The sequence below is a fragment of the Poromitra crassiceps genome (assembly GCF_964638095.1).
Source record: "Poromitra crassiceps genome assembly, chromosome: 10".
In the NCBI taxonomy this organism is placed as follows: Eukaryota; Metazoa; Chordata; class Actinopteri; order Beryciformes; family Melamphaidae; genus Poromitra; species Poromitra crassiceps.
Genome location: NC_139631.1, coordinates 54,157,822 through 54,171,130, shown reverse-complemented (window position 1 = coordinate 54,171,130; position 13,309 = coordinate 54,157,822). Strand labels below are relative to the sequence as shown.

Here is a 13,309-nt window from a genome sequence, read left to right as displayed (position 1 = left end):
TTGTGTATGGGGTTTGGGTATGTATGGGTTAGGGTTTTTAGTGTTTGTATTGGGGTTTGTGTATGGGGTTTGTGTATGTATGTATGTATGTATGTATGTATCTATGTATATATATAATAGTTTAATACATAGATAGAAGTCAGCAAGTAAGCATATATCATATAGTATATAGTATAAGTTATAAGAGGGGTGGGAGTACATAAGTTTTTTACTTCTTCTCACTCCTTTTCGGATATGTTTACATTACTGTTTATTTTTTTACTGTTTATTTTTTTCTTTTCTTGTTTCTTTTTGCTTTTTACTTTTGTTTTGTTATATTAGTTATTCATTTTTGAATGGCTTTATTTGTTGTTTTTGCACAATTGTTTTTATTGACATATTCGAAATAAACATGACTAAACTAAAAAACTAAACTAAAACTAAACTAAAACTAAACGCAGCACTTCTCTTCCGTCACAGATTGACGCCTACTTAACAAACACTGAATGAAGCGCAGCTCTGCTCTGTTCTCTCAGCTTCCCCTGACCTTCACGTCTCCACCTGTGACCTTGAGCTCCTTGAGGGGTTTAGACCAGTGCTATGGAGGAGGAGGCCCGCTCCTTTCTGGGCAGGTTTGTGGAGGAGTTCCCGGGCGCTCTTGACCAAGGCAGCCCCTTGCCGGTCAACCCTCTGAGCCGCAGGGTCAGCCTGGACGAGCTGCATGGAGAGAGCCTGGAGCTGGGCCAGAGGCTGCTGGCTGCCAGGTACCACTGGAGGGAGGAGTGTGAGTGAGTGAGTGAGTGAGTGAGTGAGTGAGTGAGAGGGAGGTACTGAGTAGGTGTGAGTGCATGTTTGTCTGTAAAGCCTTGGTCACAGTGCAGACAATAATTGTCTTGTTGCATCGCCTGCTTGCTGTTGGTTGTTGGTTGGCTGCAGCAAATGAAGTGAAATCCCTCAGAAGAGCTATCAAAACAAATATTTGAATGAATAAAATGCCATGACTGATGCTCTTCGTTTATAGGCTGGATAACAAATGCATGGGAATTTGGAGGAAAGAACTTTGATTTTAAACGGTCTTTGATTTGATTTCCCACTCGTGATAGGTGACCTACTATCATACGCTCAGCAGTCATGTTAGTGCAGGATTATACAGTGCTACTTACACTCTCCTCCCGTCTGCACATGTGGTTTGCATTCCTCACATTCCACACAGCTCCTCTCACCTGCTCTTACCTGCTCTCACCTGCTCTCACCTGCATTTTGTGACATTTTAAAAACCAAACGACTAATGGATCATTCAAGAAAATAATCAATAGATGAATCGATAATGAAAATAATCATTAGTTGCAGCTCTACTCAGAGCTTTGAAAATGTAGCAGAGTCCAAATCTTTGCATGTTTACAGTTTACGTATTACTGTACCAAGGGCTGTACAAATCAAATGTTAAATGTTCATCAAAAGAAAATCCACAATATTTATATGAGCTACATTAAGCCTTAGTCAGTTTGTTCTATCTAGGTCTAGGTCTTTTCTGCTTGCACTCTTCCTGTCAGAATATCTAACTTCCTGTCTGCAGAAGCACCATTGTTCTCCCCGCTTCCTGCCTTTCTCGCTGCCCCACTCCTCTGCAGCACGAAGCTAATTCTGGGCAAGGAGTGATAGAGTTGACATGATTTCAAATGTATAATGCATCTCCATCACGACCCATAATCATCTGATGCTCATCGATTAGGCAAAGTTAACCATCCATGTGTGCATGTGTACTTTGATGCAAACTGGAAAAAGAATCTGATCATTATTTTAGAGCCCGACCGATATATCGGCATATTGGTACAGATATATCGGTACAGATATATCGGTACAGATATATCTGTACCGATATATCTGTACCGATATGGCCTCATTCGGCCGTCAAACGTTCTTTCCCAGAATTGCCCTGATGTGTGAAGCCGAAACATGTTTTTTTTTAATCTACACACATCTACACAGACAGCATCTTTATAAATGTTATGTTACATTATACGCATCAGCAATGCTTCTACACAGACAGCATTATAAATGTTGTTGCATTGTAAGTGTCAGCAATGCTTCTACACAGACAGCATTATAAACATGATAAATGTTGTTATTTTATAAGCGTCAGCGTTGCGTCTAGACAGACAACATTATAAATGTAATGTTATATGTGTGTTTGGTTCAGGGAGGCTCCTGCAGGCCTGGCTGCCCTCCTGTGCCGGGAAGCGCTGTCAGAGCTGCTGCAGAGCGACCTTTCACCTTTCCACTGCCCACAGGATGCCGAGGCTGACCAGGAAGAGGAACAGGAAGTAGTCTGTAAGTGTTTCCTCCTGCCATGTTAAACACAGGCTTGTTATCAAATCCAACAATTACATTCTTTTAGGTGGGTTAGCAGCTCCTTAAATGGCCTGCTCCGCTACCGCCATCAGCCATCGAAGGAATGATTCCTGCACTGAAAGATGTTCCACCGCTCGCATTGCGTCCAAAATCACCGAAGTTCAATTCTTGATGGCTGACGGGCACACATTGAAATCAGTTGAAATCAGTTGAATTGATTGTTTTCTGGTGAATCCATTCAAAAGTCAATGCAGTCTGTGGAGCAGGGAGAAGGTCATGCTGGCCCAACAGCCCACACCACACTGGAATGACTTCTCTCATCAGACATCAGATCAACATAATAGAGCATATTTACTCTCTGTGGTCAGTAAGAGTGATGATGGAGTTTGAATGAAAGAACAATATCAAACTCTTCACTTCCTGGACCATCTTTGTCAGATTTGCCAAAGCTTGTGCTGTAGCATTCACTTCCCCGCTGTTTGAAGCTCATCACTGGATATTTTAAAGGCCGTTTCTCAAATCTTTCAGGGTACCATCAGAGTAACCTCAACTACTTCTTCTTTTTAATTTGGTCTTCTTTTTATTTTTGTATTCACTTTTAAATGTTTTCTTTTGATATTTTCCAAAATAAGAATAATGACTGTAGAATATATTTTCTCTGACTTCAAGACAGAGAAAATCTCACTAGTTTTAGTTTGTCTTTTAATCTTGGACAAGTAATTACCAGAGAACCTTTTTGCAGCCACAATGTGTGTGCTGCCACCTTTTGGCCAACTGCTCTTACTGTCAAGAGGAGGTGTCACTCCCATCATGAGCGCGTAAAGTTGACAAGTTGTGTACAGCCCCTTACACTTTGCATGGTGTGTTGGTTTATGTACCTTTTTTCTGGAAAGTTTTGTCTGAGATCAAGAACAAAAGTTGATAGAACAGGAACATTAGTTTGTTTTTCCATCCAAATGTGTGTCGCGAAGATTTTAACTGAACTGTCTTGCAAGCAGATGCGTGCAGCAACTGAGCACTATGAAAAACATGTATTCATTTAAAGTTTCTTGATTATCCACAAAGCTACACCATAAAAGAGATTGCAGGCACCACTCTTCAATTCAGCATATAATCCACCGAGCATTTACTAAATCAATCAAATGTCAATTCAGAAGTGAGTCGCCTGTTAATCCGTTAAAACACCGGTGGGTGATCTTGTTGAAACCTTCCATGTCTGCCTAGTAAATAATATGTGCTGCTTATTGACCTTACAAGTGTATTGAGTGTATGCCGACATGTCGAGTGCGTTCTACAGATTCCTAAGAAACCTCCGTCATGTTTTACGGTTGGGGTGTAAGTTTTGCCAGTAAGCAAGGCAACATGAAATGCTTGGTTTTTGAATGGAGTTTGGTGAAACAAGGTTTTGGTTAACCGAGACAACGGAAGATTCACTTAATCCTTTAATGCGCGAATTGAAAATGCACATAAACACAAATGGATTGAAACCCACATTGTGTCATAGTAACGTACATTTGGAAACACATTTTCCTATCAGACCATTCATTTTTCTTATCATATTAACTGCCCACAGCACATCAAACTCATGCAATGACAGTTTAGCACCAACAATGTCAGCAATCACAAAAAAGCAGGCTGTCAGGACTCAGCGCTGTGTTTGTTCCTCGCCTCAGTGCTGCAGGCAGAGCCCGCCCAGCGGCTCTTCCTCAACAAGCTGATCGAGGTGACCCGGGCCTGGCATCAGAACCTCCTGCAGCTCCCTGCCTCCCCACGCTTCCTCCGCTCTTCAGTTCATGCTGTGAAGAACACAAGGAGGAAGATGGAGGACAAGCACCTGGCCCTGGACCACTTCAACCAGCTCTTCGGCCTCCAGGTAGGAGACTCACTGTATCTGCCTTCCTTCATGTGTATCTCAACTGCTTCTTACTTTGTTTTGTTCTTATATTATCCAATCAATCCAGGGGATCCCTGGATCCAATCAATCCAGGGGTCTGTCTGTCTGCGATTTCTGATGACATCAGTGATGGTCACTCGAGCAATTATGATGTCACTGATGTCACAATGTCTATGACATCATCAGTGATGTCACTCAAGCAATTTTTTTTTTTTTTTTTTTTTTTTTCCCCCGATTTTTTATCCCATTTTATCCCCCATTAGTGCTAATTTTTTTAATTGATTTATCCTGGTTGCTACTTCGTCCTCTGTCGATCAGGGAGAGCCGAGACTGATACCATGTTTCCTCCGAGACATGGGCAGTCAGTCAGCCACTTCTTTTCACCTGACAGGGGAAGCTTCACCGGCAGGACATAGCACGTGGGAGGTTCACGCTATTCCAACCAGTTCCCCTCCCCCTGAACAGGCGCCCTTAACGGCCAGAGGAGGAACCACACTAGCAACCAGGATATTGCATGTTTTTGTGAAGGGGGTTCCTGTATGAAGGAAACCCCCGGGAGGCACGGGGAGAACATGCAAACTCCACACAGAAAGGTCCTTTTGCCGACCCCCACCCGGGCGGTGGGCACTCGAGGACATGCGGACGGGCACGCATTCCTTCAGCGCTTACCTCGTCCCAGGCGGGAATCGAACCCACGACCTTCGAGCTGTGAGGCGATAGTGCTAACCACTGCACCACCGTACCTCCTTCACTCAAGCAATTGTGATGTCATGTCTATGACATCATCAGTGATGTCACTCAAGCACTCGATAAATCTACAAATAAACCAGAGGTGAAGTCTCAATGTGCGGACTCTACTTTTCTCTCACTACTGATCACTCACTGACGTCATCAGTGATGTGAAGTTGAGCAATTGTGCGCTGAGTGATGTCACTCGAGCACTCCATAATGTGATCCATGATGGTCACTCGAGCAATTGTGATGTCATGCCAATAAAGCAGGCGAGGCCACACATATATATACACATTCAGATTTACCCCCATTTTCTCCCTAATTGTACTTTGCCAATTTTCCCCCTGCTGCCCCGCTCGCTGCTCCGCCCCCTGCCGTTCTTGGGAGAGCCATAGACTAGCACCATGCTTCCTCCAACACATGCAGTTACCAGCCGCTTCTTTTTTTACGGCAAGACGTACTGTAGCACGAGGGAGGATCACGCTCTTCCCACCAGTTCCCTTCCGACCCGACCAGGTGCCCCGACCGACCAGAGGAGGCGCTAGTGCAGCGACCAGGACACATACCCTCAATCTGGCTTCCCACCCCCAGACACAGCCAATCGTGCCTGTATGGACGCCCGACCAAGCCGGAGGTAACACGGGGGCGCGAACCTGCGACCCTCGTGTTGGTAGGCAGGGATGGAGTTTTTTACCCGTTACACAAGCTACACAAGTGCTGCATCATGTGACTTGCACTTTCTGTTTGAGCCATTTGTAAACTCACTTTATTTCCTCTACCAGGATGGGGTGGATCGTAGCTACTATGCTGTTTTCGACGGCCACGGCGGGGTTGACGCCGCCACCTACAGCGCCACCCACCTTCACGTGGCGCTCAGCCAGCAGGGGGCGCTACAGAGCGACGCTGGCGCAGCTTTCAAAGCTGCCTTCAAACGCACCGACGACATGTTCAGAGGCAAAGCTAGGAGAGAGGTACTGAAGCAGCGCTATAACACAACTAACCCGATGGAGCTCCACAGCTCTAACGAGTAATCCTTTGAAATAACCTTATATTACATTTATGCTCATTTAGATTAATTCACCACCTAAAGGGTACCTTCGGTATTTTCAAATCTGCGGCCGGATTCACAAAACCTTAAGTGCCATTTCTTTCTTAACTGTAGTCTTAAGAAAAAATATAGGAAAAAAGAGTTCTTATGTATTTTCTTAACTTTCTTCTTATGTTTCTTCATAAGAAATAACTTAGGAAGAAAAGGTATTCTTGAAATGAAAGTTCTCAAATTTGTTCTTGATTTTTTTCCTTAACTTTAAGACATCCCTTCCCCTGTCTTAAAATTCCTACAGTGAAAAGTTAAGCATCTAATATCATATTTAAACACATTTTCGACAAGTAGGTTCTAGTTCAAAGTCTACATAGGTTCCCCTATACACCTAACATTAAGATTAACATGTATTGTACATCTTTATTTGGTGTTGGGTCACTCTGCCTATCTAGCCTATTTTCTTTGCTAGCAATAAGCTAGCAAAGAACATTAGCTAGATGCTTATTTACAACAGACATGACAGACAGCAACAACCACCAGCCAATGTTTAAATCTTTGCCCTATGTCTTTCCCCTGCGAAACATCAATGTCTGTCCTCTAAAAGTGCTTGTTTTGCCACTGACAGGCTCAGACTGTTATTAAAGGGAGGCTTTGCTGATTATCAACCCACTTTGTATCTTTGTAATCTCGGTAATATAAAAGCATAAACGGAGAAATATCCTCAGTTTGCCTCCACCCCCACCAGCTGCAAATCAGTAAGGGCCGGGGTGGGGGGAGTTGGACCGGGGTGGGGGGAGTTGGACCGGGGTGGGGGGAGTTGGACCGGGGTGGGGGGAGTTGGGGCCGGGGTGGGGGGAGTTGGGTGGGGGGAGTTGGGGCCGTGGTGGGGGGAGTTGGGCCGGGGTGGGGGGAGTTGGACCGGGGTGGGGGGAGTTGGGTGGGGGGAGTTGGGGCATGACAACACAATGGGGTGTTGTGAAAACTGACCACACAGCTCCACTTCATGGAAGACAACAGTCTGAGCGTAGGAGGCTACAGCCGTAATGGCACAAAGTGAATCGCATTGACATTCAACAAACTATCACGACATGCTAAAAATACATAATGGGCGATAACTGCCCGCTTACGTTCGCGCATATAATCGTTTGCGCATAACATTAGTAATGAATTAAACAACCCTACAACTCATGCCCCGATGCATCGGTTTCCTCAAGTCTCAAGTGCTCCAAAGAAAACAGGTATTTTTATAAGGCTTTACTGGCTTTTTGTTCTGTAATGCAACCATCTGATTCACTCTTGTGTGGCTAAAGTTCAGTCCCTAAAGTTACATCAAGCCTGCTAGAAATATACACAATACAGGAAGCTAGGCATTTCTACCTTCAAAATAAAAGCAATAATTGTATTACTTGGTAAACAAAAAACAGTCGACTCAGTACAGGTTAAAATTGACTTTTCGAAGGCAGTTATTCTTCCAGTTTATCTCTGTTCTGTATCTTTCGGATCACACACACAAAGAATGTTACATGTGCATTTACTTTATTTAATTGCCATTATTGTAAAGGTGGTAACCGGAAGTTTCCGTTTAAAAAAACTCTCGTAACGGACAAGCCCGTCTTTTATTGTCACACGAACACCACAACACATGCATGCGGCCACAACACACTCATGCTGACGGTGGCCGGTGAAAAGTGTCCTCTGCATTTAACCCATCCAGGCATGTCCTTTCCTCCGGGGGGCAGGCCAGGAGCAGTGGTCGCTTTCTCGTACAGCGCCCGGGGACCAACTTCGGATGTTGTCGTCACTGGTCGGATGACGATCTGATCTTCTGCATGTTTTTAGTGGGGGGGTTATATACGGAGGAACCCCCTGGGGGAGCACGGGGAGAACATGCAAACTCCACACAGAGAGAAAGGCCCTTACGACGAGATACCCCACCTGGGCAGTAGGCACTGAAGATATGGGGGGGAACACAACCACAGCGCCCACAGTGTCCCAGGCGAGAATCGAACTCAGGACCTTCTGACTGTGAGGCGACAGCTCTACCACTGGTATACTGACTGACTTGACACTGCTTGCCTTTGGTGTTGACATTTGCGGTTCTGCACGTGAATCGTTCACAAACGTTGTGTATAAATGTGAAATCAAAGGCAAGAACGCAACCAGATCCAGATATCCTACCTAGCGATGTCCAAATAGTGGGAAGCAGGATGACCCTCGTGTCCAAAAATGCTCTATTTTGAAGGTGGTGTGCTGCACGAAACCTGGCAGAAATATACCAAAGCCAGCGTTTCAATCAAGCAACACGTCGCCTGTTGGTTGACACACGGAGCGGGTTCGAGCTTCATTTGGAAAAACTGAAACTGAAACTGGGGTGGAACTGGGAAGCCGGGATTAAGGGTATGTGACCCGCTGCAATACTGCCTCCTGTGGTCAGTCAGGGCGGGAGGGCAACTGCAGGGGACTAGGTGGGTGATTCTGCCACACTCTACGTGCTGCCGGTGAAATTCAAATAAAATGCACATGTATCAGAGTCATGTGCTAGTCTACACTCTCCCTAGATCACATGTATCAGAGGAAGCATGTGCTAGTCTACACTCTCCCTGCACATGTATCAGAGGAAGCATGTGCTAGTCTACAACTCTCCCTAGATCACATGTATCAGAGGAAGCATGTGCTAGTCTACACTCTCCCTAGATCACATGTATCAGAGGAAGCATGTGCTAGTCTACAACTCTCCCTAGATCGGCAGAGGGGGTGGAGCAACAAACGGGACAGCAGGGGGAATAGGACAAGTGAAAATGGGGGGAAATCTGGGGAAAAAATACTAACCTTGGTTTTTTAAAGATAGTTTATAGTTTTTTTGTTTTTAGTTTTTTAAGGTCATATATATATATTTTTAATTTAACCTTTATTTACCCAGGTGAGCAAGTAAGAACAAATTCTTATATACAAAAGCAGCCTGATAATGTTGATGACCTCTGTGTGTGTGTGTGTGTGTGTGTGTGTGTGTGTGTGTGTGTGTGTGTGTGTGTGTTGTCTGTAGCGTCTGCGTAGCGGCAGCACGGGTGTGTCCGTGCTGTTACAGGGTCAGGAGCTGACCGTTGCCTGGCTGGGAGACTCCCAGGCCCTGCTGGTCAGACAGGGACAAGCTGTCACTCTCATGGATCCCCACAAACCAGACAGAGAGGTGGGAACCACACACACACACACACACACACACACACACAGCAGAATGCATTTTCTAATTTGTTTAAACATTTCACTTTAAGTTAGTCGAAAGTAAAATTAACCGAACAGCCACATCCCTACATGGCTGCGAGTTGTCCTTGACATGGCAGATTTGCAATGGGATTCAAATCACCCGACAGTGTCGGTAATGACTTCAAATGACTGGACAGATAATGTGAGTCTCGTGTGAATAAAGACACTCATTCTCCATCTCTCCTTGTCCTCCACCCAGGATGAGAAACAAAGGATTGAGGATCTGGGCGGCTGCGTCACCTTCATGGGCTGCTGGCGGGTGAATGGGACCTACGCTGTGTCCAGAGCTATAGGTGAGTCCACCTCACAGCTACAGGTGAGTCCACCTCACAGCTACAGGTGAGTCCACCTCACAGCTACAGGTGAGTCCACCTCACAGCTACAGGTGAGTCCACCTCACAGCTATAGGTGAGTCCACCTCACAGCTACAGGTGAGTCCACCTCACAGCTACAGGTGAGTCCACCTCCTCACAGCTATAGGTGAGTCCACCTCCTCACAGCTATAGGTGAGTCCACCTCCTCACAGCTATAGGTGAGTCCACCTCCTCACAGCTACAGGTGAGTCCACCTCCTCACAGCTATAGGTGAGTCCACCTCACAGCTATAGGTGAGTCCTCACCTCACAGCTATAGGTGAGTCCACCTCACAGCTATAGGTGAGTCCACCTCACAGCTATAGGTGAGTCCACCTCACAGCTACAGGTGAGTCCACCTCACAGCTACAGGTGAGTCCACCTCCTCACAGCTACAGGTGAGTCCACCTCCTCACAGCTATAGGTGAGTCCTCACCTCACAGCTATAGGTGAGTCCTCACCTCACAGCTATAGGTGAGTCCACCTCACAGCTATAGGTGAGTCCTCACCTCACAGCTACAGGTGAGTCCACCTCACAGCTACAGGTGAGTCCTCACCTCACAGGTACAGGTGAGTCCACCTCACAGCTACAGGTGAGTCCACCTCACAGCTACAGGTGAGTCCACCTCACAGCTACACACCTCACAGCTACAGGTGAGTCCACCTCACAGCTTTACAAGGGATCAGTGTTGGTAAACAAAGGGCAGCTTATAATAGGACCCTAAGGAGCCAGCCTTGAGTGTCTCGTGCTAGCAGGCTGTGCTTTTTACTAAATTCACTTCATTTTAAAATCTTTGACAGTTCATACAACTTTAACAGGACATACATATATTATACATCAGCCCCTTGAGCTACTTCTGCTCTCACTCAGAATGTCTAAATAGAAGCGATGTGATGTCTAGTTTCTGAGATATTTACGTTTGTTTGGCACAACTCATACTAGTTAACTGCTGCGGTACCTGGCGGCATATCCAGGTGTCCGACGGTATCGTGATGTCACGCTCATTCATCCTATAGAGACACTGCATGAAATAGGCCACGCCCATCACGGGGGAAAAGCTCCGTTCATTTCCACACACCAGCATCATTTTCCTTGAATTAAACATAGCTAAAAGCTGTTGTGTGGTGGGCTGCGCAGACAACAAATATAAGAAATCGCCAATTAAAGTGTTTTTGTACTCCCGAGCAAAACAAGGAAGCCATTGAGAATTGGTGAGAAGAAAAATGTGGATCTTGCTGTCAAGGAAGTAAGTTCATCTTCCGTATATATGATCTTTGTGTGCAACACGCGACCATGCACGCGACATAGGAGAACGCCAGGATTGGGGGGAGTTTTTGTTTCCCCCCTTTTTCTGCGTTGTTTCTGAATGATGACGCGCTCCGCAGTGTCTCATAGGTGAGTCTGTTTGTGGTCGTCATTTGTGAAGATTATATTGCTGAACACAACACTTATTTCATGCAGAAAATGTGCATATCATAGCAGACTGGAGTATTGGCCTTGGCGGAGGACAACTGGGGACAACTAGGAAGTGAAGTTGTCTTGTTAAAATAAGGATTTGTCTCCGCGTTTCCCTAGCGCACTACTTCCACAGTAGCATAACGTCCCCTTCTGAGAGTGCTAACAGAAACACACGGTGTGGCTGAGCCTTTACGTTACAAAACTGTGACATTTTAAATCTTGGTTACTCGTGAAATCGGCTGATCGCTGCATCCCTACCCCCCGCTCCCTACAGGTGATTTTGACCAGAAGCCCTACGTCTCCGGAGACGCAGACTGCTCCACAACTCAGCTGGTCGGGGACGAGGACTACGTGCTGCTGGCCTGCGATGGCTTCTTCGACACGGTGAGACCCTCGGAGGTGCCGCACCTCGTCCTCCAGGCGCTCCGCACGCCCGGGGATGCTCCAGGGGAACTATCCCAGGACGCTGAGGGGCTGGGGGGCGTGGCTCAGTACCTGGTCGCCCACGCCAAGGCAGCCGGTTCTACTGATAACATCACCGTGATGCTCGTCTTCCTCCGCCCGCCTCAGCAGCTGCTGGCCGCAGACACAGAGACCACGCTGCACGTCCAAGACTCACCAGGCCAGTGAGGGAGGAGGTCTGCCACCCAGACTGCACTGTGCCACCCAGTCTGCACTGTGCCACCCAGTCTGCACTGTGCCACCCAGACTGCACTGTGCCACCCAGACTGCACTGTGCCACCCAGACTGCACTGTGCCACCCAGACTGCACTGTGCCACCCAGTCTGCACTGTGCCAAGCTACTGATTCAGCATTTCAATACCTTTGTTTGTTTTGTTTCCTGTGCTTATCCAGCTTAGGCCCATGCCACACCAATCACACATTAAAGCAGCTACGAGCAAGATTTTCGATTGTTATTAAACAGTCTAAATATAATATTGATGCATCACATCTTACCTATAATAGTAGCTGAGACCAAAGCCGTGTGAATCGGCGATTGCTCTCTTGATGATTATAGAGTCTGGGTCTGTCTTCCGGCGGGCGGATAGACCAGGAAGTGAAGTTATTTTGTTATTTTGTGGTTATGGCCGAAGTGGCTGCCGCAAACCGTTTCATTTCACTTCCTGATCTGCCCCGGCCGCAGACAGACTAATCATCAAGACAACACTCGCCGATTCACTCGCCGTTCAAGCGAGACTACTCAGCGTTGGTCTCGTCTACTATTAGAGGTAAGATGTGAGGCATCGATATTAAATTTAGACTGTTTAATAACAATCGAAAATCTTGCTCGTAGTTACTTTAAGTTAAGTTATTCTTTATTTATCCCCATGGGGAAATTCATCCTCTCCATCCTCTACTAGGAACCTTCCTAGAACTAGGAGCAGTGGGCAGCCACAGTGCAGTGCCCGGGAACCAACTCCAGTTCGATTGCAAGTGCCTTGGTCAGGAGCACTGACAGAAGTATTAACCCTAACATACATGTCTTTTGGTGGTGGGAGGAAGCCCACACAAACATGGGGACAACATGCAAACTCCACACAGAAAGGACCTGGGATGGACCGGTGTTTGAACGCGGGACCTTCTTGCTGTGAGGCAACAGTGCCAACCACTGAGCCACCGTGCCAGCTAATTAATGTTTGATTGTGGTGTGCCATGGGCTAAAGGATTGAACATGTGGAGCAGAGCAGCTACCAATTAGGGTGTTCATCATGGGGGTGTTCAAACTAGAGATGCTGCGATATGGTTGATGTCAAACAAAACAGAAATATTCAAATAATATTCGTACTATACCTCATTTTATGAGTTTTTAAGTAAAATTTGCGAGCCAGAGATGGCAGAAATCTTCCTTTGATCCATGATTCCAATGAAAGACTATAAACGATATTGCTCAGCCTTAGTGTGTTCATACTATTCCGCTCTTTTGGAGTTGTGTTTTAAGCCGAAGATTTCAAAAGCGGCTGACATGAAGCCCCGCCTCCTCTTCATTGATTGGGCGGCTCACATAAAGTTAACGTGATGAACTGTTATCAACTTACAACAGTGGTTCTCAACTGGTATAGCCTCACGACCCACGTTGTTCATTAAACATTAAGTCGTGAACCAACCATTAATTGTTGTAGCTCTAATGTCGACTGCAAACGCCGGTGTCCTCAAGGAGTAGAAACCTTTCTTTTTTTCCCTGCACACATCCCGCTCAAAACAGCCCGCGAGCCACTAGGTGAGAACCACTGCTTTCAT

At 46.2% G+C, this 13,309-nt stretch overlaps 1 protein-coding gene across 1 annotated transcript; it reads left to right on the top strand.

Annotated features, from left to right (window-relative positions):
- Positions 1-579: 579 nt before the first annotated feature.
- ppm1f (protein phosphatase, Mg2+/Mn2+ dependent, 1F) lies at positions 580-13,260 on the top strand (the record flags this gene model as incomplete). The annotated part of the gene is made up of 7 exons (XM_083645086.1): positions 580-743; positions 2,180-2,310; positions 4,005-4,204; positions 5,740-5,928; positions 9,043-9,186; positions 9,460-9,553; positions 11,346-13,260. 7 exons carry the CDS (start codon positions 580-582, stop codon positions 11,699-11,701), a joined length of 1,278 nt encoding a protein of 425 aa, XP_083501212.1. The 3' UTR covers positions 11,702-13,260.
- Positions 13,261-13,309: the final 49 nt, after the last annotated feature.